The 27941-nt window shown below is 42.9% G+C and overlaps 1 protein-coding gene across 1 annotated transcript; it reads left to right on the top strand.

Annotated features, from left to right (window-relative positions):
• The first annotated feature begins 12 nt into the window (after positions 1-12).
• LOC139454233 (T-cell immunomodulatory protein-like) lies at positions 13-26797 on the top strand. Its single transcript, XM_071235835.1, has 17 exons — positions 13-221; positions 4071-4316; positions 7854-7905; positions 8379-8450; positions 12660-12775; positions 15451-15512; positions 15886-15967; positions 16532-16620; positions 16859-17028; positions 18586-18739; positions 19913-20015; positions 20653-20696; positions 21583-21661; positions 22919-23040; positions 23374-23456; positions 24048-24165; positions 25780-26797. The coding sequence occupies exons 1-17, from the start codon at positions 44-46 to the stop codon at positions 25837-25839; spliced, it is 1830 nt and encodes a 609-aa protein (XP_071091936.1). The 5' UTR covers positions 13-43; the 3' UTR covers positions 25840-26797.
• Positions 26798-27941: the final 1144 nt, after the last annotated feature.

The raw sequence follows: 27941 nt of genomic DNA, 5'->3' as shown, positions 1-27941 counted from the left end.
CATTTACGACATTTGAGTTGGTGCTGACTCTGAAGATGCGAATATGTTTCTCAAATTGACATTAGTTTTGATTATTTTAGAATGTCTTTCACTTCAATGTATGGCGTCATTGTCCGATGTGACATCTCTGGTGTTTGGCGATTCTTCAAGGGGGATTGTTGCTGCCTTTGGCGACTTTGATGCTGATAAATCAACGGATATGTTTGTCGTGTCAAATGATGGTAATATACAAGCATGATTTGACTACCTGACTCTGACTCATATCTTGATGTTATGTGTTCTAAGACGGATTAAGATTTAGATTAACGATTCCAGATATGAGACACGGTTTCATATCGTTTCGTTTTCTCAGACACTGACTGATTGTCATTCAAAATGTTAAAACTTGTTTATTAGGTTTCTCTAAAGTTGATAAAATATTAAAATATCCCAATGTCATTTGTCTCCAGCATAATCAAATAATGTTTATCATTAAAATTTAGCAATTTTCTGCAATGATAAAAATAAAAGCTGATGCTGATGTCCCTTCGAGGAATGTTTATATCCAATGTCTTGTAAACATTCTCATAGCAAGTGTATGCATCAGGACAGGAGTGATCACATTGCTAGATATAACAAGTTGTTGTAACCCTTATGTTTAAATTAAATAAATTGCAATGACAACATACAGAATATGCCTTTGAAGTCCACAATTTATAAGAAAACAAATTTGTAAGGGACCACTTATTAGAGCTAGACGCTTAATACAATGACTATGATAGTAGTGTTACATGGACCTTTCTTGTGTATGCTAAGCAGCCCTTGAAGGTCTGTGTGGTCTGTCAGTCAACTGAAACATTCATGGCCGCCCATAAATTTCTGCCATACCTCTGTTCCAGGGATTCAGTGTTACGTACTATACAGTGTTGGTCTGCTGGTCAAAACGTGTACTGATTGTACATGTATATGTCAAATGGAGCTCAAGAGATAGAAAAAGAAAGAAGTAATGTCTTTAGAATCATGGTGAACACACACAGCAGGCACTTACACACAAACACATGGTAAACAGGGTAGACACGCATAGACACACGCACAGCCAGTGTTTGACACTAACACTGGTCCACAGGTGTGTATATTTTCTTAAACAAGCGTTTAGAAAATACTACGTGTTAGTTTCTGAATAGTATGTACATAGGCGAAAATCGCTGTAAAAAACAGAACCTTTTTGCTCGATTTTTGCACATTTTTCTCCAAATTTGACCGTTTATTATTTTTCTTATGACATTTTTTTCATGTCATTCGATAACTAGTAGAATGATCAATAACTGTACTTAATTTTGTTTTATTATTTTCACAAATAACGCTTGTAGAGACATTTTTGTGCAACATGCAGAAATCCATGGTCCACTGACAGGCCGTCACGCATACGAGTGACCCCTCTCACACGTTACGTCCTCTACTGTTAAAGTGCAATTTAAGTGAAAAAAATGATTGCAATCTTTTTGTGAATATAAATTTTTTGAGAAATGTTAAGTCAATTTCAGAAAGAGAAAAATTATTAATATTTGTAGAAGGTATTTGAATGTCTTAGTGAAAATGCTGCAATCACACGCTCCATAATCAGGCTTCCAAAACCAACCTATTTAGGGGGATGGCCAAAAGCTACAGTTAAAATTGTTTTCACTGGCCGTTACGTTTGCCACGTTTATCTATCTTATGATTCTCAGCCGATATACATATACTGTTTCTGCTATTTCTGTTAATCCTGTAAATATTATCAACATTGCATGTATAAATTGTTAAATGTGTGTAATGACCCTTGATCTTGACATTGTGAACAATTAAGATAACAATTAATAATCGGTAACTAGAGTTGAATTACTATCATCCTGTTTGGGTAACAAAAAAACAGCTGTCCTCAGCCCTAATCCCCTCAATAACTGCTTGTCAGGGATTTATCCCCTGAGTAAACAGTTGAAGGCATCTTTGGTGTTGTTACTAAGGTGACATAAGTTGTGGACACACTAATCAAATAGATAGGCAGACAGTTATAGGACATGTGTATTGCAAAACCCGAGGCAGAAGCAGGCGTTGGCCCAATTATCATGAGTGTTGAATTTGTGCAGCGCATCAAACACCAGGAACACATTTGAACCTCCAGTAGGGGGATTCCATGCTGTTGAGGAATGGTTCGTTGTGGTGATGATTTGCCTGTCACTTTTTTTAATTGTCTGTTTTACGCTTTTTCTGGTTTTCAAATATAATTGTGGTCAGGCATTTGTGATTGAGTATGCCCTAAGGTATTAAAATCTGCAAAGTTGCCCATCTTCCCGAGGCAAGGGAGTTAACTGACTATAAAAGTCCCATTTGCCACCCTGAAGATGAAAGTTGCTAATGCTATGTTGACTATATTTGTCCTTTAAGGACCAGAAAAGCTGCATAAATGCTGGTCTGGTGGTCTAGCCGTCTAGTGTTACTTTGGGGACGCAGAGAGAAATCTAAGTTTGTATGACTTTGGAAATCAGCTATAGATTGACTCTGAACTAACTCCAAGCAAAACTGGCAACCTGAACAACCCTGCATGGAACAGTGGTTACTTTCCTCACTCACACGCATACACACGCACACACATGTACACACACGCACAGGCATGCATAAGACTCGAAATAAAAAACTCAGTAAATTACGTTTTATTTTTATAGGCAATGCAACGACTATAAATTATTTATAAATCATTCAAATATACATATGTATGTAATCAGGTGTGCAAACCCTCAACATCATGTAATATAAAATCATTTTGCTGGATCTGAAATAACTTGCATTATTTTTATATATACCCGGTAGCTTGACTGAAAACATAGAGACTAACCATAGAACATGATCTTTACACTGGAAGTTGTATTAGTTTTAGAGACATTCCAACGAAAGTGATCCTGACCCAGAAATCCATGATATCAACCAGCCCATTATTAGTCCAATGCTCAAAATACAAAATCAAGTTTATCCTGAGACAAATTTAATGTATTGATATCAAATATGTTGTTTTAACTAGCAGTCCATTATTTTCCTTTGAAATCCAGGTCAGTATTTGACTTACTTATATATGTCAGAACTTAGCATCGAAAACTCCAATCTTTATGTGGTTTCCAGTGGTAGGTTCCTCAGTATCCAGGGAAGTTAATTACTGCACATGTGCAGCTTTAGGAATCTTCTCGCTATGAATAATGTGTATGGGGTACCCTTTTTGGTTTTGTCAGCAATGGCTATTGAATCATTAACATGATTAAAGAAGCCAGACTTGATTAGAGATTCCGGACATTTCCCACTTGTTCTCACGAGTTATGTTAAACATGTATGCAGAGTACTATTGTTTTGTTTGTGATTAAATGTCGGTATTTATTCCTAAACATGTTAAAGGAATACTTTCTATTCACAAAACATGATTGGAATTTTACAATCCCTTCATTGTTTTACCAATGCCTGAAAGTCCTGGACTCAACCCCACTTAGGCCTCTTTAGCTGTTCGGGGTGGTGGGGCAGCCTAGTGGACTCAACCCCATTTTGGCCTCATTAGCTGTTCGGGGTGGTGGGGCAGCCTAGTGGACTCAACCCCATTTAGGCCTCTTTAGCTGTTCGGGGTGGTGGGGCAGCCTAGTGGACTCAACCCCATTTTGGCCTCATTAGCTGTTCAGGATGGTGGGGCAGCCTAGTGGACTCAACCCCACTTAGGCCTCATTAGCTGTTCAGGTTGGTGGGGCAGCCTAGTGGACTCAACCCCATTTAGGCCTCTTTAGCTGTTCAGAGTGGAGGGGCAGGCGTGTGGTCAAAGCAGTCACTTGTGATGCCAACGGCCTGGGTTCAATTCCCCTCATGGGTACAATGTGAGGAGTCAATTTCTGGTGCCCCCCACTATGATATTGCTAGAATATTGCTAAAAGCAGCATAAAATCCAACTCACTCACTCTTTAGCTACTCTACAAAGAGATAAAATCCGGCCAGCTTGTTCAAGGCCAAAAGTTGTCTCATTGTTTTTACAGATTCTGCTAGATGATACTCAGTTAATCAAATTTTCTGATTTGCTTTTCTAGGAAAAAATCTGTGTTTGCTTCTGGGTCATGCTGACCTGACACCAACTGTGACAGACATTCCTTTCCTGAATCGCACTATTCTCGACAGCACCGATATAGCCCCTCTGTCTATCACCAGCGTGGTGCCAGCAGACTTCAACGGGGACTCCATGATGGATGTCATGTTAACACTTCAGGATAAAGGCCAGACCAGCAAATCCTTGAGTGTCCGGATTTACTGGGGAAATGGACTAAACGTTGATAGAGGTAAGGTGGAAAACATAGACAAGAAAATGTCTCTGTCTGAAGACATCAGTTCGTCTGACTAGTTTGGATTTGTAATTAAGCCAGTATCAGACCTTGGACCTCAGATGACACTCTTTTAATTTTCAGTTTATTGACTGACCTGAAGAAAACACGTATTCAGAAAATATGATTTTTTTAACTTATCCTGCATATAATGCATCTCCTGCTTGTTCTTGACAGTGAGAAATAGGTGTGTGAAGTATTGCTGAAGAAGTTGTTCCAACTAGTTGTGTGGTTTAGCCCATCACACAGCTCCCACGTGACCACTGAAGTGATGACGTCACAGATGAGCACATTACTGCTGTCACTCACAGAAGCAAGACCTGTGTTTTGAAAACTGATGCAATACCCGTATGTTTGATATCTTTAGTGATTTATCTTGTGACTATATTGTGCCCCTGGTTTGTATTTTCATATATTTCATATGATTCATGCCATAGCATAATAATTGGACACCTGGTGGTGCGTTTTTCACCAGGTACTTATTTATTGAAATATTCTTGCAATTATATTGTTTATTAAAGTGGTGTTGTTTTATGTGTTCATGTAAACTTGTTTTTCATAAACTCACATGGCTGGGAAAAAAGATTATGGCATACATAATCAGACCGGAACAAATTGTGATTACTGTCTGCTTCAGATAACATGCCATCTTGTAACAAGTGCCGACGTAATAAATCGGCGTGGGATCCCTCAGTGCCTAAATTGTACATCTCCATGCTCGCAGTCTCCAAAATGTAAAGACTGCCTCCTGCGTTCCCCCACAGCTTTTGGCAAATGTTTTCAAGTGTCTGGTAAAGACACCGTATATGGACTCTCTGTGGCTCCACTAGTTACAGCTACTGCCTCAGTTCCCGGCGTCCCTAGGCTTCCGCCATAGTCTCGGCTACCCCTGCTCCTACAGCCGCCTCCCCTGACGTCTTCACAGCCGTCCCTACCGGTGTCCCTACAAGCGCCTCTACAGCATCTCTACAAGCGCCATTACAGCTGCCCTCCTGGCGTCTTCGCAGGCATCTCTACCCCCAGTCGTTCAATGTGTCGAGACTCCTGTAGGAGACTATGCTGACCAATTCCGAATAGCCTCCTTCCTTCACATGAGGAATGTCCAATTCGAGGCATATATAGACAATTGCCTCCTGAACCACCAGGATACGGCCACACTCGTAACAGGGACTTGACGCAATCTCCTCCTTCATCTGGAATGGATGATCAATCTATGGAAGTCAGCGCTCACGCCTTCATTCCATCTTCAATTCATCAGGGGCTTCTTTCAAACCGACCAAGACAGGTGGGACCGAATCAAACTCCACTTGCTCCCGACAATCCATCAATAACACACTCTACGCCACTGGCAAGCGCTCTTAGATCTCCTAACATCAGCACAGGATCTGACCTCCAGAGGAAGGCTCCAACTGCACTGATACATTCCTGGCCCCATACAGGCACCAAGACCTGTCGGGGTCCATCGTCCTCCAGGACCATCTCAGGCCTCATCTCCTATGGTGAACGGTGGAATCAAACGTCTTAGACAACATCTCTTTGACAGCTTACACCTATTCGTCAACTCCTCTCTTCATGGATGGGGAGCACACCAGGAAGGGCAAGTCGCCTCAGGGCTGAAGTCTGCCGCTCAACAGCAATGGCATATCAACAACCTCGAACCATCTCGATGGACAACATCACCAACTCCCAATCGCTCCTTCAGCAAATGTCCTGGATCTTCAATCTGGTCTATCAAATTGGGCTCCGATTCCATGTCCAACACCTGTACTCTTCCCAGGGTCATTTGAAGATCAGGTCAACACAGAGCCTCGATCTGACTTTGATCACGCCCTGGTGGCCAGCGAGGGGTAGGATCGTTGATCTCAGAGAGATAGCCACCACTGACCCTCTCCAACTTCCAGACTGGCTGAATCTTCTGATTCATCCACACAGTAAATGACCACACCAGACAGGTTACAACTACACGTTTGGTCCATCTTCAAAGAGCCCTAAGTGCCAGGAGTTACTCAGCCAGAGCGGCGAAGGCCATTACATTGGCACATCGACCGTCTACCAGAAGTCTGTATAACATCAAGTGGCTCTCCTTTGAAAGTTTTTGCAAGGAAAAACATTAGAATCCCACCTCTTTGTCTCCTCAATTCCTGACCGAGTTCCTTTTTTTCCTGCGCCACAAGCATCATCTGAAGGGAAGCACCATCCCGACGTATCTTGTGGCCCATCAGGTACGTTCCAGAAAATCGGAAAATGATAAAGTTTCCATCACTCCAAGCCTTGCCTCGCTCTTTTCAGATTGGGTGAGTTTAGACCTCCAGCTTGGGATCTGAACGTAGTCCTCACCCCACTTCTATCATCGATAGTGGGAGCGGAGGACAAACAAGAACTCCTACTGTGTCCGGCGAGAGAGCTACCATGTTTCATCCTCCGATCCAAGGATCGCCGTAAACAACACTGTCGTCTCTTCATTCCGGTGTCAGCAACATCGCAGGCGGTACTCGGCCACAACACCATCGCCCTCTAACTTTGGGCCATCATTATCCAGGCCTACGAGTCGGCGGGTCTGGATCCTCTAACAGTCAGCAACCCGCACTAGATCCGGGCGGTTGCCTCCACCATGGAGCTTCACAGCAACTGCTCCACACACGCGAATATATGGAAGGTTGTTTCAGGTGTTCCGACACCGTGTTTGCCAGTCACTATCTGTGAGATGTCGCCTTAGAAAATGTGCAAGGCATGCACAGCTTTAGCCCTTTAGTGGTGGCCAGATCCGTCAGATTCAGATGCATTAAGGAGTAATGCAGGATAAGTTAAAAAATCCTAGAGGTTTTTAATATTTGTATTCTTATCCAGCCTTACTGCGTCTAAATGGACCCATCCGTTGCAGAGCTGCCTCACCACGATACCTTCAGATGTTCTGGTTTTGAGCAGTTATGTGCTAATCCATGACGTCATCACTTCCGTTGTCACCTGGGAGCTGTGTGACAGGGTTGGCCTCACAGCTAGTTGAAACAACTTCTTCAGCAAGACTTCACACAGCTCTTTCTCACTGTCAAGAACAAGCAGTAGATGCATTCATTTTTTATGTCAGTTTGCTCTTCGATGGATTTGAAAAATAGAAAGATAATACTACAAAAGTACCTAAGAAGTAACTGACTCTTTAAGGTAATAATTGGTCAAATGCATTGTATGTAGTCTCTGGCCAGTGCAGACAAGAATATTAAATGAACAAATTCTTCTTGTACCAAACTAAGTGTATATATACCATGTATACATGTTGCGGAAATAATAGCACCTGCTCCACTTCAGTAGAATGAGCATTTGTTTTTCCCCACTATACCAACCGGACCAAACAACCAAGTGATATATACACACAGTTATTTTCATTTTCACCTAGCTAACAAAGCTCATTGGTTTAAAATATATGTTTTATAAATTTATAATCTCAAAACTTGTGTATTTTGTGTGTTATCTAAGATTAATTAATATGTTGTATTTCAGCATCCCCTCTGAACCTGGAAGACACATTAAGGGATCAACCAACAGTTCTTGAGTAAGCTTCATGACGTTTTAGCTCACCTCTAGTGGACCAATGAATACCCCTGAATCTGTTCAACAGGTTTTCAATATGGCTGCCACAGCTTCCATATTGAAAAACCAATACATGGCTAGTTTTTTATTTTTTTAAAAATGCAATAACTGAGTACATGTAAGTTGCAGTTTTTGCAAATATTATAAGAAGAATTGCCTTTGCGTTTTGACCATACTCATTTTACCTTCATCTGCCATGGTGGCTGCCGATAAGACCTTGGGAATCATAATGTAAGTTTGGCTTCCTATATAGCCAGTTATGAATGCATTAATGTATAGTTTAATCAGTAGGCTGTGAGGATGTCAGTTGCTTAGAAACTTCTGCTATTTCTTTACTTATTTTTCTTTACCTTGTAAGTTCTTTCTGATCTGATATCATGTTCCAGAAAATTTCAAATATTAACTTGACTGAGAGTGTGTATCTTGACTTTCCAGTGCTAATGGTGACATGATCCCTGATTTGCTTGCGGAGTTCACAAACAAGTCTCGGGCTTTTTGGATATTCAGGTAAACTTTATTATGGGAACTTTGTCAAAAAAGAACCCCAGTCCCTAATGCTGATTGTAAATGTCAATCATGGAGAACTGCTAGACCTAGTAGATTATCTTTTCTTGTATTTGATCCAAGGTATCACCACTCCACTTCGGCGATAGATTGACTTACATTTTGTCGTTAAGCCTCAATCCATGACAGCTGGAGCCATCATCCCTTGCCTCCTGTCTCCTGTATGACCTACTCTCCTGTATGACCCACACTGTCCTGTATGACCCACTCTCCTGTATGACCCACTCTGTCCTGTATGACTCACTCTGTCCTGTATGACCTACTCTGTCCTGTATGACCCAGTCTGTCCTGTATGACCCACTCTTCTGTATGACCCACTGTCCTGTATGACCTACTCTCCTGTATGACCCACTCTGTCCTGTATGACTCACTCTGTCCTGTATGACCTACTCTGTCCTGTATGACCCACTCTGTCCTGTATGACCCACTCTGTCCTGTATGACCCACTGTCCTGTATGACCCACTCTCCTGTATGACCCAGTCTGTCCTGTATGACCAACTCTGTCCTGTATGACCAACTCTGTCCTGTATGACCCACTCTGTCCTGTATGACCCACTCTGTCCTGTATGACCCACTCTCCTGTATGACCCACTGTCCTGTATGACCCACTCTCCTGTATGACCCACTGTCCTGTATGACCCACTCTGTCCTGTATGACCTACTGTCCTGTATGACTCACTCTGTCCTGTCTGACCCACTCTCCTGCATGACCCACTGTCCTGTATGACCCACTGTCCTGTATGACTCACTCTGTCCTGTCTGACCCACTCTCCTGTATGACCCAGTCTGTCCTGTATGACCCACTGTCCTGTATGACCCACTCTGTCCTGTATGACCCACTCTCCTGTATGACCCACTGTCCTGTATGACCCACTCTCCTGTATGACCCACTCTGTCCTGTATGACCCACTCTCCTGTATGACCCACTGTCCTGTATGACCCACTCTCCTGTATGACCAACTCTGTCCTGTATGACCCACTCTGTCCTGTATGACCAACTCTGTCCTGTATGACCCACTCTCCTGTATGACCCACTCTCCTGTATGACCAACTCTGTCCTGTATGACCCACTCTGTCCTGTATGACCAACTCTGTCCTGTATGACCCACTGTCCTGTATGACCCACTCTCCTGTATGACCCACTGTCCTGTATGACCCACTCTCCTGTATGACCCACTGTCCTGTATGACCCACTCTGTCCTGTATGACCCACTGTCCTGTATGACTCACTCTGTCCTGTCTGACCCACTCTCCTGCATGACCCACTGTCCTGTATGACCCACTGTCCTGTATGACTCACTCTATCCTGTCTGACCCACTCTCCTGTATGACCCAGTCTGTCCTGTATGACCCACTGTCCTGTATGACCCACTCTGTCCTGTATGACCCACTCTCCTGTATGACCCACTGTCCTGTATGACCCACTCTCCTGTATGACCCACTCTGTCCTGTATGACCCACTCTCCTGTATGACCCACTCTCCTGTATGACCCACTCTCCTGTATGACCCACTGTCCTGTATGACCCACTCTCCTGTATGACCCATTCTGTCCTGTATGACCCACTGTCCTGTATGACCCACTCTCCTGTATGACCCACTCTGTCCTGTATGACCCACTCTGTCCTGTATGACCCACTCTCCTGTATGACCCACTCTGTCCTGTATGACCCACTCTCCTGTATGACCCACTCTGTACTGTATGACCTACTCTGTCCTGTATGACCTACTCTGTCTCGTATGACCCACTCTCCTGTATGACCAACTCTGTCCTGTATGACCCACTCTGTCCTGTATGACCCACTCTCCTGTATGACCCACTCTGTCCTGTATGACCAACTCTGTCCTATATGACCTACTCTGTCCTGTATGACCCACTCTCCTGTATGACCAACTCTCTCCTGTATGACCCACTCTGTCCTGTATGACCCACTCTGTCCTGTTTGACCAACTCTGTCCTGTATGACCAACTGTCCTGTATGACCTACTCTGTCCTGTATGACCCACTCTCCTGTATGACCAACTCTGTCCTGTATGACCTACTCTGTCCTGTATGACCTACTCTGTCCTGTATGACCCACTCTCCTGTATGACCAACTGTCCTGTATGACCTACTCTGTCCTGTATGACCCACTCTCCTGTATGACCCACTCTGTCCTGTATGACCAACACTGTCCTGTATGACCTACTCTGTCCTGTATGACCCACTCTCCTGTATGACCCACTCTGTCCTGTATGACCCACTCTCCTGTATGACCCACTCTGTCCTGTATGACCCACTCTCCTGTATGACCTACTCTGTCCTGTATGACCCACTCTGTCCTGTATGACCCACACTGTCCTGTATGACCCACTCTGTCCTGTATGACCCACTCTGTCCTGTATGACCCACTCTCCTGTATGACCCACTCTGTCCTGTATGACCCACTCTATCCTGTATGACCCACTCTCCTGTATGACCAACTCTGTCCTGTATGACCCACTCTATCCTGTATGACCCACTCTCCTGTATGACCAACTCTGTCCTGTATGACCTACTCTGTCCTGTATGACCTACTCTGTCCTGTATGACCCACTCTCCTGTATGACCCACTCTATCCTGTATGACCCACTCTATCCTGTATGACCAACTCTGTCCTGTATGACCTACTCTGTCCTGTATGACCCACTCTCCTGTATGACCCACTCTGTCCTGTATGACCCACTCTCCTGTATGACCCACTCTGTCCTGTATGACCCACTCTCCTGTATGACCCACTATGTCCTGTATGACCCACACTGTCCTGTATGACCCACTCTGTCCTGTATGACCCACTCTGTCCTGTATGACCCACTCTCCTGTATGACCCACTCTGTCCTGTATGACCCACTCTATCCTGTATGACCCACTCTCCTGTATGACCCACTCTCCTGTATGACCAACTCTGTCCTGTATGACCCACTCTGTCCTGTATGACCCACTCTCCTGTATGACCCACTCTGTCCTGTATGACCCACTCTCATGTATGACCCACTCTCCTGTATGACCCACTCTGTCCTGTATGACCCACTCTCCTGTATGACCCACTCTGTCCTGTATGACCCACTCTCCTGTATGACCCACTCTGTCCTGTATGACCCACTCTCCTGTATGACCTACTCTGTCCTGTATGACCCACTCTGTCCTGTATGACCCACTCTCCTGTATGACCCACTCTCCTGTATGACCCAGTCTGTCCTGTATGACCCACTCTGTCCAGTATGACCCACTCTCCTGTATGACCCACTCTGTCCAGTATGACCCACTCTGTCCAGTATGACCCACTCTCCTGTATGGCCCACTCTCCTGTATGACCTACTCTGTCCTGTATGACCCACTCTGTCCAGTATGACCCACTCTCCTGTATGACCCACTCTCCTGTATGACCCACTCTGTCCAGTATGACCCACTCTCCTGTATGACCTACTCTGTCCTGTATGACCCACTCTGTCCTGTATGACCCACTCTCCTGTATGACCCACTCTGTCCAGTATGACCCACTCTCCTGTATGACCCACTCTGTCCTGTATGACCCACTCTGTCCTGTATGACCCACTCTGTCCTGTATGACCCACTCTCCTGTATGACCCACTCTGTCCTGTATGACCCACTCTCCTGTATGACCTACTCTGTCCTGTATGACCCACTCTGTCCTGTATGACCCACTCTGTCCTGTATGACCCACTCTCCTGTATGACCTACTCTGTCCTGTATGACCCACTCTGTCCTGTATGACCCACTCTCCTGTATGACCCACTCTCCTGTATGACCCAGTCTGTCCTGTATGACCCACTCTGTCCAGTATGACCCACTCTCCTGTATGACCCACTCTCCTGTATGACCAACTCTGTCCTGTATGACCCACTCTGTCCAGTATGACCCACTCTGTCCTGTATGACCCACTATCCTGTATGACCCACTCTCCTGTATGACCCACTCTGTCCTGTATGACCCACTCTGTCCTGTATGACCCACTCTCCTGTATGACCCACTCTGTCCTGTATGACCCACTCTGTCCAGTATGACCCACTCTCCTGTATGACCCACTCTCCTGTATGACCCACTCTGTCCTGTATGACCCACTCTCCTGTATGACCCACTCTCCTGTATGACCCATTCTGTCCTGTGTTGCAGTGAGCACAAGAACTACACAGTCAAGTACGTTCACAACGACACCTCTACCCAACTGCCGGACCTGTACATCCCACAGGCATCGGGATTCCTTGACATCAACCACGACATGACACCAGGTAGCAGCAGCAACCATTTTCTCACGTCTCCCTGTTCTATGTCAGGCAGAGTAAGTCTGCCAAATTCGTAATACTCACCAAAAATGGGGATTGTTCATGCTATCATCCACATCTTTGTTTCTTGAGGAGACAGAGATACATTCTGTGGTGGGTAAACTTAAGCACTGTTTGACAAGTCAACGTTTTTCTTACCAAATAGTTAGACAAATTTATATAATGAGTAAAGAACGGTTATTCTGGTTTTTTTATCCCCCGCCCAACGAAGTCCGTACGTCGGTCCGTCCAGCCGTCCGTCCGTCCGTCTGTCACATTTCATTTCCAGAGCATAACTCAGAAACCGTTAAATATTTTTTCATGAAACTTTGCATGTCTGTCAGGTACATGCTGAACTGGTGCCTTTTGCTATTTAGAAATTATGGAAATTTTTATTTTTTACGTTTCCATGGCAACAAGATAGACTTAGGTTCTGTGAGGCTAGGGTTCGTTTCCGGAGCATAAATCATAAACCGTTAAAACTTTGCAGGTCTGTCAGGTACAAGTGACGATCATTATTATTTCTTTGTATGTTAATCAATGTGGTAATGAACTGAACTTTTCAAATCTTAATACTTTTCATTTAATCTACTATGTCCAAAGCAACATCTTGGGTTTGAAATGGTAATGACCATAATCACATATCACAGACTAATACTATTTATGTTTCTTAACAAATATTCCATGTAGATATTATTACGAGTCAAAATGTAACCTGTAATGTTTTTTCTTTCTCCCACCCTAATGAATTCAGCAGTAAATGTAGTAACTGGTTTTGTCAGTTTGTACTTCCATCATGTTTTTGTGGAGAAGGTTTCATTTTTTTCTTCATAGTTGTGTTTTGCACCATTAAATTTTGTTTCTCCAGGATATTTTGCATTTACATCAAGTAGATGCTCCCTTCCTTACAAAATTTTGAATATTTTCAAATGTATGTGTTTGTGTGATCAAATTTCACTATTGTTGACATAATATACACTTCATTTGCTTGGCAGGAGACTTGGCAACGTTAGTGGCAAAATCTTCTTTTTTTTAAAATTTCCATAACAACAAGTTCCACCTCGGTTAAAAAAGGTTATGGTTTGTTTAGATTTAATTATATCATAAATTCTGCAACAGGAGTGGGGGATATAGCCATTTTAGTGGCAAACTCTTGTTAATATTGGTGTGTTGCATGAGCTACAAGGTTACCATCTACCCTTTTTCAAAATGCTGTTCCTTGCATTGAAATGTTGTTTTGATGTAAATAAGAGTAGTAATTCTCCATACCGTCCTTTGTGAATGGCCTAATAACATAGATACTGTATAAATATCTATTGGAAAATACATCATTTATTATGTTTGTTTGCCTTTGACAATAATGTATCCTAATTCTGAGGGTTTGCAGACTCCACCCCCTTGAGCACAATACTATTCGTATGGCTGGAACAGGTAACTCGGGTACTGGGGTCAGGTGGGTCAGGTGGGTCAGGTTGGTCAGGTGGGTCAGGTGGGTCAGGTGGTCAGGTGGGTCCTGAGCAGGACCTCGGTACCCATTGCTCTACCCAGAATGACATTAACAGTAAAACTCCATGGTTACACTACAAGAATAGCAAATGTTCACATTTCTTTATGACTATGCAAGCATTCATTCTGACGTTTATATGTTTGAGTAAGGATAAAGCGTCTGACAACTTCAGTGTATACGTGATCAGATCATTTGATACATGTATCTAAATAGTTTTTGCCAGGGCAGGGGTTAAACAATTCCCAATCAGAGATTCTGTACTCAACTCTTGACACCTACAGCGGGTGCCTTACAGCAGGTGCCCTACAACGAGTATCTTATAGCAGGTGCCCTACAGCAGGTGCCCTACAACGAGTATCTTATAGCGGGTGCCCTACAGCAGGTGCCCTACAACGAGTATCTTATAGCAGGTGCCCTACAGCGGGTGCCCTACAACGAGTATCTTATAGCGGGTGCCCTACAACGAGTATCTTATAGCAGGTGCCCTACAGCGGGTGCCCTACAACGAGTATCTTATAGCGGGTGCCCTACATCAGGTGCCCTACAACGAGTATCTTATAGCAGGTGCCCTACAGCGGGTGCCCTACAACGAGTATCTTATAGCGGGTGCCCTACAGCAGGTGCCCTACAACGAGTATCTTATAGCAGGTGCCCTACAACGAGTATCTTATAGCGGGTGCCCTACAGCAGGTGCCCTACAACGAGTATCTTATAGCGGGTGCCCTACAGCAGGTGCCCTACAACGAGTATCTTATAGCAGGTGCCCTACAGCGGGTGCCCTACAACGAGTATCTTATAGCAGGTGCCCTACAGCGGGTGCCCTACAACGAGTATCTTATAGCGGGTGCCCTACAGCAGGTGCCCTACAACGAGTATCTTATAGCAGGTGCCCTACAGCAGGTGCCCTACAACGAGTATCTTATAGCGGGTGCCCTACAGCAGGTGCCCTACAACGAGTATCTTATAGCAGGTGCCCTACAGCGGGTACCTTATAGTGGGTGCCCTACTGATTCCTGGTCCCTCTTGGAAACACCCATCATAGAAGCTGGTTCCGAGGCCGCCAACTCAGCTGGATGAGGAAGCTTCAATGACAGGATTGTGTTTCTAGACTAATTCAGGCCTTTTCTCTGTTCAGATTTGATCGTGATGTCTGTTGACTCCCAGATGAAGAAACAGTTTGAGATCTGGAATAATACAGTGAGTTTGCCCTGCGCTTTGTGATTGGATATCTCTGTCATACATGACACTCAATCAAAAGTATCAAGTTGTGAAATGTTCAATGTCTGTTTTTAAAAAAACATGAGTAAGAGGCAACTAACGGGACCGGTGTCAGGCCAGGTGTCTTGGCTGATGCATGTCATTGTATCCCAATTGCGTAGATCAATCACTGGATTGTCTGGTCAAGACTCGATTATTTGCAGACCGCCGTTATTTAGCTGGAATATTGTGACTGAGTGCAGTGTTAGCAAACAAGCAAAGAACAAGCAAAGTTAACATGATTGCAACATTCCATGTCTAATAATAAACTATAAATCCATTGGTACCTGATGAAAGAATTTTGTGTCTTCAGAATGGAGAGTTCATTTGGAACCAAACAATTCCTCTCCCTGAGGAAGCCATAGAAACGGGACATCCAACATTTGTTGACATGAGTAAGTACCTTGTTGCTGATTCATAGCATCCTGCAAGGCCTTCTTCATATATTTGAGAGTTGTGTTCCTTAGGCCCAGAAACCTCTGATTGTGGGTTCAAGTCACTGTGATTATGTTTCTAGGTTTATGAGCAATGAGGTAAAAGACCTGCAGCCCTTTCCTCTTATATCAAGATGGCATGTTGAATATAACTTGTTATCTGAAATACTGCAACCATTGTTTAACAAAGACCTCATTCACTCCTATTTGGGCCAAAGTATGTAGTACTTAACATGTTCAGAGGTGGTGAAACGTCACTATTTAAGTGCAATAATCTGGACGCGATGTTAAACCCAATTTCACCTCAGCAGAGGTTGTGAAATATCCAGAAGATGTATCCCTTTTAATGATTTTTAACAAATCCAACTGCAACCGTACTTACATTTGTTCTGCAACAGTGATTAGCATGATTAACAAGTAACAGAAATAAAATGAATTTTCACTTCGATATTAAAAAGAAATTATGAATACATATTGCAGAAATTGTTGAAGTTTGATGTGTTTGATATTCTATAATTGTTGCAGATAGTGATCACCGCATAAACATTGTGCTACCAGCATGCACGGACGCCACATGTTCTTCCAGTATGATCTTTGTTTGGTCTCGGCACAAGGTAGACAACTCCACTGTTCAATGATGAAAGACCTCTAAGAATTATTTTTATTGAATGTAGCTGTTATTTCAGCATTATTCTTGATATAAATAGCTCATTATGTAGTAGCTGTGCAGGTGCCATGTACCATTTTAGGTTTTTCTGAATCATAAAATTTTGTTTTCTTAATGTCATCTGACTTAAATCTTTAATTTAATTTCATTGTCAGTGTCTCACAGATGTATCTCTGTTTATCCAGTGGCACAAAATGGGCGTTAACTTCAAAGAATCAAATGGCAGAACATGGAACTTTGTGCCCATGGCAAATCAACCTCCTCAAGTGCGTATTCCCCCGATGCTACGCGCAGGGGACTTTAATCTCAACTCCTACCCCGATGCTGTCACTGTCCTTGCAACAAACTCTAATGGGTGAGTTAAAGAACAATTTATGTTTCCGGAATCGATCTGACATCCTCCATTATCCACCGTATTGTCTTGCCTTTATATGATGATATTCACCACCATAGCTTCATTAAGGAAGGAATGTCAACATCTCCAGGTCTCTTATCACAACTATGCACACAATTTGTGTCTCTCTTAAGCTTGAAATCAGCAACCAAGAGGGAACCGTGAGTCCAACATAGCTAGAAATTCATCTTACATCCAAGCCCTCGATATTTTTATTGAACCAGAAGATTGAATATTAAGACGGGGGGGAAGGCCCAGTTGGATCAGGCTGTTTTTAGATTTGCATCAGACTCAAAATAAAGCTATGGTGGCAAATGGGGCTATATCATAATAGAATTGGGATGTGATACACTCGGTGATCAAGGAGGATGATCTGATGATGTATCGGATGTTACACAGTGTATCTCAATGCCATGGTTCTGTCATGGTGTAGTAGCATGATGTGTCCTGGCAGTCCTAGGTGTCACAGAGACGTGTAACAAAGTGCCATGGTTCTGTCATGGTGTAGTAGCATGATGTGTCCTGGCAGTCCTAGGTGACACAGAGAAGTGTAACAAAGTGCCATGGTTCTGTCATGGTGTAGTAGCATGATGTGCCCTGGCAGTCCTAGGTGTCACAGAGACGTGTAACAAAGTGCCATGGTTCTGTCACGGTGTAGTAGCATGATGTGTCCTGGCAGTCCTAGGTGTCACAGAGACGTGTAACAAAGTGCCATGGTTCTGTCATGGTGTAGTAGCATGATGTGTCCTGGCAGTCCTAGGTGACACAGAGAAGTGTAACAAAGTGCCATGGTTCTGTCACGGTGCAGTAGCATGATGTGCCCTGGCAGTCCTAGGTGTCACAGAGACGTGTAACAAAGTGCCATGGTTCTGTCACGGTGTAGTAGCATGATGTGTCCTGGCAGTCCTAGGTGTCACAGAGAAGTGTAACAAAGTGCCATGGTTCTGTCATGGTGTAGTAGCATGATGTGTCCTGGCAGTCCCAGGTGTCACAGAGAACTGTAACAAAGTGCCATGGTTCTGTCACGGTGTAGTAGCATGATGTGTCCTGGCAGTCCTAGGTGTCACAGAGAACTGTAACAAAGTGCCATGGTTCTGTCACGGTGTAGTAGCATGATGTGTCCTGGCAGTCCTAGGTGACACAGAGAACTGTAACAAAGTGCCATGGTAGTAGCATGATGTGTCCTGGCAGTCCTAGGTGACACAGAGAACTGTAACAAAGTGCCATGGTAGTAGCATGATGTGTCCTGGCAGTCCTAGGTGTCACAGAGACGTGTAACAAAGTGCCATGGTAGTAGCATGATGTGTCCTGGCAGTCCTAGGTGACACAGAGAAGTGTAACAAAGTGCCATGGTTCTGTCACGGTGTAGTAGCATGATGTGTCCTGGCAGTCCTAGGTGTCACAGAGACGTGTAACAAAGTACCATTATTGTCTCCATCTAGGACTTGTAATGTCCAGCTTTAGTAGAACAGACACCAACAGCTCAGAATGTGCATTTGATGTTCATTTTTGTTCCAGTAACAAGACATATGGAGCATTTTTCCTGGAGAACGTTGCGTGTTCCTCTGCGTGTGATGACTTCTCCCAGACCTACCGTGTTGCCTTCAATGCTCCACTACAAGCCTTGGGGCCTGACATGCAGCAGGTGTCCTTCTTCGACCTGCAGGATGACGTGAGTACGCAGCACTCTGCACTACACGTCGCAGTTGTCAGATCGTACAGTACACATACTTCCATGGATGTACTATATAGCATGAAATGACTGCTGTTTAATCCTGTGGAGGTTAGAGTTACTTCCCTTAGACTGGCGTGTGGATGGGGAGCCCAGTGGAGAAAGTAATGTGATGTGATATGATGTGAAATGGGTTTAATGTGGCATTCAACTTTTCAAGTTTATTTCACTCATATAGCGACACACATGCACTTGTGTATGTGGCTGCTTGCACTAGTCAGGACTTTTGCCTAATTATAGTTATAAACCACTGAGATACCATGCCACAGTTGAACATGGATGCCCAACTCAGACACAGGCAGACGAGGGCCTTAGTGCTGAGGGTAATAGCAAGTACCACTGTAATGTCTTTTGGGGGATGAAACCACCAAACTTCCACTCTCCGGGCAGCTGGCCTATCCAGGTCAGACAGATTGAATTTAAGTGTGGATACTTCTCAGTAAAAGATGAATGAAGGTCAAGCAGGTAGCATCTTCCCCAGGCAAGGGAGTTAACTGACTACATACGTCCAGTTTCCACCCTTGCCAAACTAGACTGGATTTATGGAGTTCTGCTGGACTAACGAATCTATGCACATTCCAATCAAAATCGTGTAACAAAATCGACATCCGGTTCGCTAACTGCCGTGCAGGTTTCGGTTGATTGTAGGATTTGCTGGGCATGTGTACCGACAACTTAGCGTCAACAGATATTTTCCAAATCTTTTTGTGTTTTTAATCTAGGTGGTCACGTAATTTGAGACTCTTCGCGAAGTGAGACCCGTTTCGTTACAATATAGATTATCGATCAGATTGTCTTCACGGTGACGCCATTTTGTTTGAAGCAAATGCAAGTGATATGAGAGGTGGAATCCAATTGGACAATAGGAGGGACATAGAAGAGACATAACTAGTAATAGCCTCTGGTGGCACTACAATTGAGCCCAGAAATTCCAGCCTAGTTCGGTAAGGGTGGAAGCTGGACTTTAACAGTCAGTTAAATCCCTTGCCTCAGGAAGATGAGGTAGTAGCTACAAATTGCCACAGTGCAGTTTATCATGGTTAAATACTAGGATTACGTATGACTGGAGTATGATTTATATCTGTCACATGGATATTTTGTCCTGGTTTCCAGGGAGTGTTGGACATCTTGATTAACACCATCAGTTCCAAGGATGCACACATCACGGCTCTCAGACAGACTTTCTCTGAAGATGCTTGTTTCCTGAAGGTGATGGGTGAGTAGGACATATGTTTCTGAGTTGTAATACCAGGTGGGTCGTCTCAAGATCATAAGGAGAGTGATATTCACTATCACTGAGGTCATACACTTTAGTTAATCACTGTCAAACATTGGCCAACTGCCCAAAGGATTTAGCAGGTGAGCAGGTTACCATCCTCCACTTAGTTCACAGTTGTGGTCATCAGTAAATGTGTAATGCCATTTAGGTAACAACAGTAAATAGAACACTGGGACAGAATAAGGAAAACATCGATCGGAATAAATAATGGTACCGGCTTAATCCTTTTGTTAGCTGTAATTCTTTGGCCAGTAACTGTTAGATTGGCATTCCAGAAGTTGGTAAATAAGTAAGACAAATATACAACTTAATAGCTTGATAACAGTGTAAGAATCTACTTTGAAATGTCGTTACATGCAATAAACCAGAAGTTGTTATCCATAAAGTTAAACGTTTTTCTTTCTTTCTCTCGGTTCTAAACAAAAGATAGCTTTGTGCTATCCTCCACCTAAGTGATCAGAGCTGCAATTGCTCTTCAGTATTGATGAGAGCTGTCTGCTGAGTCTGTTAGGAATGATGGAGGCATCTGGCAACTGGAGAGTGAAGCCACCTATATGCCTGTGTTATGTTTCAGTTGTCAGTGGACTTTGCAATGAGGAATGTCCCGGTGGCCACAAGGTAGGTTAGATAATCACCAGTGTCCATTCAATGAAGTCATGTAATGAAAAGTCATAATTCAAATCCTGTCGTTTTGTAAGGATGAAAAAAAATAGTGCTTATATAATATGAAATAATTAAATAAAGTTACTTACTGTAGTAATAATCATGCTAAGTCTTCCTGTGTTCTTAGACATGAGGTAAGGTAGTCAAACACAACAATGTCGTCATTCAGGTTTGAGATGGACTTGAGCACAGAAACACATCATGTCTTTAGTTTGAAAACCTGATTATGTGCTTTCAATATGTGTCAGTATGGTTGTTGAAGAAATGTTTATATCATGAACTTTGGGCAAGAGAATGTAAACATTGGGCAACTGAAAAGTCAGATTACTTTGGTTCAGCTAATGTATGAAATGTTTTGTAACCCCTGACCATGCTCCTGGTATTGTCCATTAGCTAGTCACTGTAGCAGAACTCACAGAGTCGCCACCATGAGGGAGGTCATGGTAGGAGATAGATGAAAGTTGGCTGCAAACTTGTAGCTATATAAACCTGCTCAGTTTTTCTATTAAAATTGGTCATTTAGTTTTTGACTACTGTTATTCAAAAGTGATTGTGTTTATGATAGAAATCCAGTGTTGTAGGTGTACCGATGGAGTTACTGCTAGCCGTATGTGTCCAGTGTTGTAGGTGTACCGATGGAGTTACTGCTAGCTGTATGTGTCCAGTGTTGTAGGTGTACCGATGGAGTTACTACTAGCCGTATGTGTCCAGTGTTGTAGGTGTACCGATGGAGTTACTGCTAGCTGTATGTGTCCAGTGTTGTAGGTGTACCGATGGAGTTACTGCTAGCTGTATGTGTCCAGTGTTGCACTGGGAGTAAACCTGTGTTTGTTGTGTGCAGCCCTATGGCGTGAATCAAGTGGGGCCAGTCGTCCGATTCACCACCACAAGAGCTGATGGGGACACACAGATTGGAGTGGGTGAGGCATCAGTTCATGTCTTGTTCTGTGTTTGTGCCGAGCAAGCAGTCACACTCATTCATTAAAGGGGCATGTTCAGTGTTAGCGGTTATACATTTCATAAAAATCATGCAAGTACACTCAAAATTATGTAAAATTATATAGTCCTTAGGGTTCTTCTTACCAGAAATTGTATTTCTTATAAAATGAAACTTAATATGTCTTCCTTGTTGTCACTGACTGAGGACAAGGGGGTGACAGTGTGTGACCTCTGATGATTTTGTGTCACTGACCCAGACAGCATGGATTGTTTTTGCTCATGCTATTAACTACTGTTTTTCCTGGCACAGCCGCAATTATTTACACGACACCGTGGATTATTGGTGTTCTTTGTTTGTTGTTTAATGACGCACTCAGCAATATTCCAGCTATATGACGGTGGTCTCTAAATAATCAAGTCTGGTCCAGACAGTCCAGTCTTTGACATCATAAATGCAATTGGGATAGGATAACATGCATCAACCAAGCGAGCCTGACCACCCGATCCCGCTATTCTCCTCTTACGACCAGCATGGGTTGCTGAAGACCAATCCAAACCGGGTCTTGTATGGGTCAGATTATCACTGGATTTTGCTGGCTTTAAAATAACAGTTACTCACTGTTGCCACACAATGCAGAACCTATGATATTGATTATATTATGACAAAGTCAGAGGGGTCAACTTCAAAGTTGATAGCAGTAAGACATCTATGGCCTTGTAGACTAAATAATAAGGCTTATAGGTTACACTCAACCAAATGTTTTCCCATACACTTCTATAGTAATGTTATATTTATTTTTAAAATAACTGAGCATTCAACAGCTATTTCATGTATATGTGTGTGCAAAGTCTGGCCTTAAAGCAGCTATAAAAACAAACAAATTGACTATCTTAGCCAGTTCCTTTTTTTGAGTACAGGAAGCTGAACACATACCAACCAAGCTCAGTACAAAATGTCACTTGCTTGAAAATATCTGTGGTCACAAGTCATCATGTTAAAAAATACAGCACTAAATATAGAAAAACATGGTCAGGTTTAATTACTAGATGGATGTACATGTACATCTAAAAGACATACAAATCATACACAAAATCATCCAGTCACAGCTGCTAGATGATTCAGTCTGCACTGAAGGCTCTCTTAAAAAATTGCTGGTTGAATGACTGATCTTGATTTGGTGTAGTGGAACCTAGAGCTTGTGTCCTTATCATGAGTTATCTCCCCTTATCTTCCACAGCCTCCCAGCTCACCCAGACCGCCTACTTTTCCCTCCAGCTTCCGTTCATACATTTTGGTCTTGGACAGATGCCGAACTTTGTTGATAAGTTGGAAGTGGGTATACAACATCCCAAGAACAAGGTACAAATACTTACTGTCTTCAAAAGGTCTTAGTGTGAATTGTGTAGAGACACCAGAAATAGTTTTGAACTTTATTTATGTAACCTTTATCTTAAATTAATCGTCATCTTTAGTGGGGTTAATCTTTAGATAAACTAAATTAGAGGGAAAGGTTAGTTATTTTGATGGTGACGTATATAGTGTACATTGCTAACTAGTTCTATTTTCGAATTCATGAAATGCAGTGAGCACCAGTAATTGTCAGTACAGTTGAGCTGCATAGTGCGTTTACACTGATGCCAAACTGTATCTCCCATGCAATGACACATCTGATGTATGACCACATGTTTCCAGCCTCCGCGTCACAAGGAGTGGACCCAGCTCATTCCCAACTCACAGCTGGTTATAATTCCTCATCCACCAGATGACCCGTCATCGTAAGTAGCTCTCGCAGACACAAGGATTAGTCCCTGTATTATGTCTCCATTCTATTATGATGCATACCCTAGACCTATTTGTCATAAAAGCTTCGTTTCAGAAGTAACGTCATCATCTCAATCTTTCTTATCACCCTTGAAGATGAGGGGTAAAATGGGTCTTCAGCAACCCATTCTTGTCATAAGAGGCGATCGTGCTTGCCATAAGAGACAACAAAGGCAATCAGGTGGTCATGCTCGCTGACTTGGTTGATGCATGTCATCATATCCCAATTGCCTTGATAAGTGCTCATGATGTCAGTTGCTGTATTATATACTCAGACTCGATTATTTACAGACAGGCATCATATAGCTGGAATATGGCTGAGTGCGGCGTAAAACAACAAACAAACTTAGCATGTGGAGCACAGAATTTCTTTCTTTCTGAGATATTAAAAATGACATGAACATTTTAAGATTTAATATTTGATAGACTGGTACATAATAAAAGTGTACTAATTTCCTTAATTTTGATTAAAAGACTTCATAATACAGTGTTTGCTGTAATACATAATGTTTGGTAATTAACAGTTGACCCTTGTGTTTCTGCAGGTGGGTGAACATCCTGTTCATGACCCCAAGTCGCCTGGTGCTGCTGACAGGGGCAGCCCTGTTGGGAACCTGTGGCTTTATAGCAGGAATTGTGGGTATTTTACACTGGAGAGAAAGGGTAAGTCTTGCTGAGAAAATAGTTTGTCAAATGATGATAATATATTTGCAGAGAGCTTTTGGGAAATTCCTGAGCCAGTCTTGGTATTGGACTTGTGCTCTCTTTTTGATTTATTTGTCATTCATTTGTGTGTATGCTATACCCTAGTCTTGAAGTGAACAAATGACATGATTGATAGGCTGGCATATTAAGTGTCTGAAAAAAGGATATGTGTGTGTGTGCACCTCCTGCATCCCTCCTCTGAAAGGTAAGTACGAACGTTAAGTTCAAGCCATTTGTACCTTACGTACATTTGAGGGTGCATACTACTCATGCTTATGAAACATGTCAGTCAGCAAATGCAGTTATGTATAGATTACGCCCTGGACAAAGCAACTATGAACCATGGCCTTGTGATAAGAGATTACTTTCATTCAACCTCTCAGAAGTCAGCAGTATTCCAGCTATGTTAAAACACTGAATCTGGTCCTGGCAAAATAGTGATCAATAACATAAACCAATGCCATCCACACTTGGCCAGGGCTCACATTGCGGCCACGTGGCCCTCACTGCACATAGCACATAGCACATGCAGCAGGCTTGGTGTACTGGGGACATAGCTGCCCGGTAATCCCAATCTCATTAAAGTCCGATCTTAGTTCTTAGCTAAACAAAGATCTGAGGACACCCTATTTCAGGTCATGTCAGAACGACCTTTCACAAACTTTGACCGACCAATGAAATGACAATTTAGAAGAGGCCAATAGCCAATCAGAAATTAACTATGTTTAAACTGGTGATTACGCTTCAAAAGAAATCTTTTTTGACAAAGTTCTCAATTTGCAAATTTGAAAACTGAACAAAAGAAAATTCTTGAATGTCTAATAGATGGTCGAGATTGTGTGGCTGTACTTCCCATGGGCTATGGAAAGTGTCTTCCGTTTTAAATGTTTATCTAACTGAAGCAGCATGGAATCAGTCATACAGCCTGGAACTGTCGTTTGGAATACCCAGTGTTAACCTTTCCAAAGGTTACATGATTCGAAAATCACATTCCGACTGTCACTTTCCCATTCTTGTAAGTAAGGCTCTTATTGGTTGGAGGAAAGGTCGTTCTGACATGACCCGTAATGGGATGTCCTCAGGTCTTTGTTTAGCGGTTGTGGGAACTAAGTTATGGTTTTAGTGAGATTTCTGTAATCCTGGTGTGGAGACATTATTTGAGACATCAACCGCTGGTTTGTCTCAAATTACACAGGCAGGCTTGTTGAATCATTCAACTGTTTCTGACAGCAGTGCAAGATTCCTTCACTCACTGTGTTTCTTGGGGCACAGGTGGCCCAGTCGTCTAAGGCGCTGCGATTCGCTGTGCAGAGTTGTGTCCCTTGGGCATGCCAGAATCCTATGATTATGGGTTCGAATCCTGGTTCACCCCGATTATGTTTCTTGATTATGATTATGCTTTGTCAGCACCATACCCGTGCTCGTGGGTTTCACCGAAGTGGTAAACTTCTGGGACCTGCATCACTTCGGGCTTTCCCCCCACATTACGCTGACACGCTGCGATATAACTGCAATACTGTTAAAAGTGGTGTTAAGCCCAACTCACTCACTCATTCACTGTTGTGTTTTCAGGCTGAAGATAAGAAAGAGAAACTTCAGGAAGCCCACAAGTTTCACTTTGATGCCATGTGAAGTGGTTGTTAGACTTCCAACCACACTCAGCTGACGTGACACTTACTCAATCTACTGGACATCTTCGGGGCATGATTTGACCAAGTCCATGCATTAACTGTAATAGAATATGACCAGTATATGTCTGGTAGTAATAAGAACTATTTCTTTGCCCTGAAATCTGCACCTTGATAGAGGATTGGTAGACTTCTCCTTACAGAACTGTCCACTAACTTAGTTGCCAAACTTTAGCAAAACCTTTTTAGTTGCCCCACTTTAGCAACACCTTTACAACACCTATTAGTATCACTAGTCAGCCATAGCTATGGATATACATGTAGTTAATTATGGGGATTGTAAGGTGTATCTAAAACGATCAAAACACATTGTCTATCTGATCTATCTGATCAAAACACATGGTCTATCTGATCTATCTGATCAAAACACAGGTCTTGGACAGTGTTCCTCAAATTCTGTTTTAAGAAGAACTGAAGTTTCCTTCCAATCCACATACCAATCCCAGTAACTTACCTAGGTTCTCACAGGCTTGAAGCAGGCCTTTCAGGCTTAGAAACTAACAGTTTTTGTTCACTAGTCCTTATAATGATAACATATAGCAAAACCCTTAAAATGGGCCAATTTCTACTAGTCCTTAGGATACCTTTACTATTGGGCAGTTTGGTAACGACTACAGGACTAGTGCCAATTTCTAACGCTGCCTTTAAAGTCAATAAAATGCCTCGACATGCCTCACATGTAGTGACAGCGGTTATCGCTACTGTCTTCTAATGTAAATGTGTCACAAAAGTTGAGTGTGTGACTTGATGGTCTTGAATATTTTACAGTGTAATTGGATGAGTAATCTGACAATGAAGTACAATTGTCCTCAATCATGTTTGGAAAATCATAATTGGAAGAACTCTTTGGTCTTACTTTTTGCCTTGAAAAGTGTGATCTTTGCCTTCAAATATGTTAGCTCATAAGTTTGGAAGAAAACACTGCACATGTAACACCTTGCCATTTTATAATTAGATCCTTGTGTTAACGGGTGCAAGGGACAGGGGAACTTAGGTACACACTGGCTGTAGCTCGGTTTCATTAAAGTGAGATGTTTTACTCTGATACTATATCCCTCTGTGTAAAGACGTTTGTTGCCAGGTCAACTGCTTAATCAGCCAATAAGTGTCCAGGCTTCTATATTCTTGGTATGAGTGAGCGAAGTATTCAGACAAGCGTGTCTTATTTCTGTATCTCGAAAATGAATATCATCAGTGAGTTCAAAATGCATAAACATAAAAGCAGCATTATGTGGTGGATATTTTGTGTTTCTGTCTATTCTGCGCGTCATGCCATCTACACCCAGAAGTGTGTACTATTGAGGGTATATTTGTGTTCTGTGGTATTTCTCTTTTGGTAAGGGGGGCACGGGTGGCTCAGTCGTCTAAGGCGCCGTGATTCGCTGTGCAGAGTTGCGTCCCTTGGGCACGCCAGAAACCTATGATTGTGGGTTCGAATCCCTTTTTGCCCCGATTATGTTTCTAGGTTTGTCAGCACCATACCCGTGCTCGTGGGTTTCACCGAAGTGGTAAACGTCTGAGACCTGCATCACTTTGGGCTTTCCTCCCACATTAAGCTGACCCGCCGCGATATAACTGGAATACTGTTAAAAGCAGCGTTAAACCCAACTCACTCACTCACTCACTCACTCACTCTTTTGGTAAAATTAAACTTTCCGAATTGAGGTGAAGAAATGAAGCTAATTCTTTATCGAAAGCTGACACCTCATTGGCTCAAGAGCAGAGAGGTATCACATAGGAGTATAACATCCTATTTTGATGAGATTGGGTACAGCTTTCATAGATGCCATGTATTGTCAGGATTTATTCATAACAAAATCAATTAAGTTTTTAAATTTATGTATACATTCACAGTTTATTATTTCTGTATTATTATTTTATTTCGAGACATGGGGAAGCTGGGTCCATTCTGAGGAAATAAAGTTGTCAAGGAAACAATATGGTGTGATGCACTTGGTTTTCTGGGCATTGTCACCTAGTGCTTGGTGTTTTTCTGTGATATTCCAGGTAGTACCTTGGTTGCCAGCAGGTTTAGTGAGAATCAGG

This window comes from Haliotis cracherodii, unplaced genomic scaffold, assembly GCF_022045235.1.
Source record: "Haliotis cracherodii isolate W230 unplaced genomic scaffold, xgHalCrac1.p SCAF_10, whole genome shotgun sequence".
NCBI classification, from domain to species: domain Eukaryota; kingdom Metazoa; phylum Mollusca; class Gastropoda; order Lepetellida; family Haliotidae; genus Haliotis; species Haliotis cracherodii.
The sequence above is the reverse complement of the archived record's forward strand: the minus strand, read 5'-3'. Positions and strand labels throughout refer to the sequence as shown.

What these genes read in the sequence shown, in the direction of transcription:
- LOC139454233 (XM_071235835.1), top strand. Translation starts at nt 44, where the DNA reads ATGTTTCTCAAATTGACATTAGTTTTGATTATTTTAGAATGTCTTTCA. An exon ending in CTTGCAACAAACTCTAATGG is followed by an intron (nt 17,029 to 18,585) that starts GTGAGTTAAAGA and finishes TTTTTGTTCCAG; the next exon opens with TAACAAGACATATGGAGCAT. An exon ending in GGACACACAGATTGGAGTGG is followed by an intron (nt 21,662 to 22,918) that starts GTGAGGCATCAG and finishes TATCTTCCACAG; the next exon opens with CCTCCCAGCTCACCCAGACC.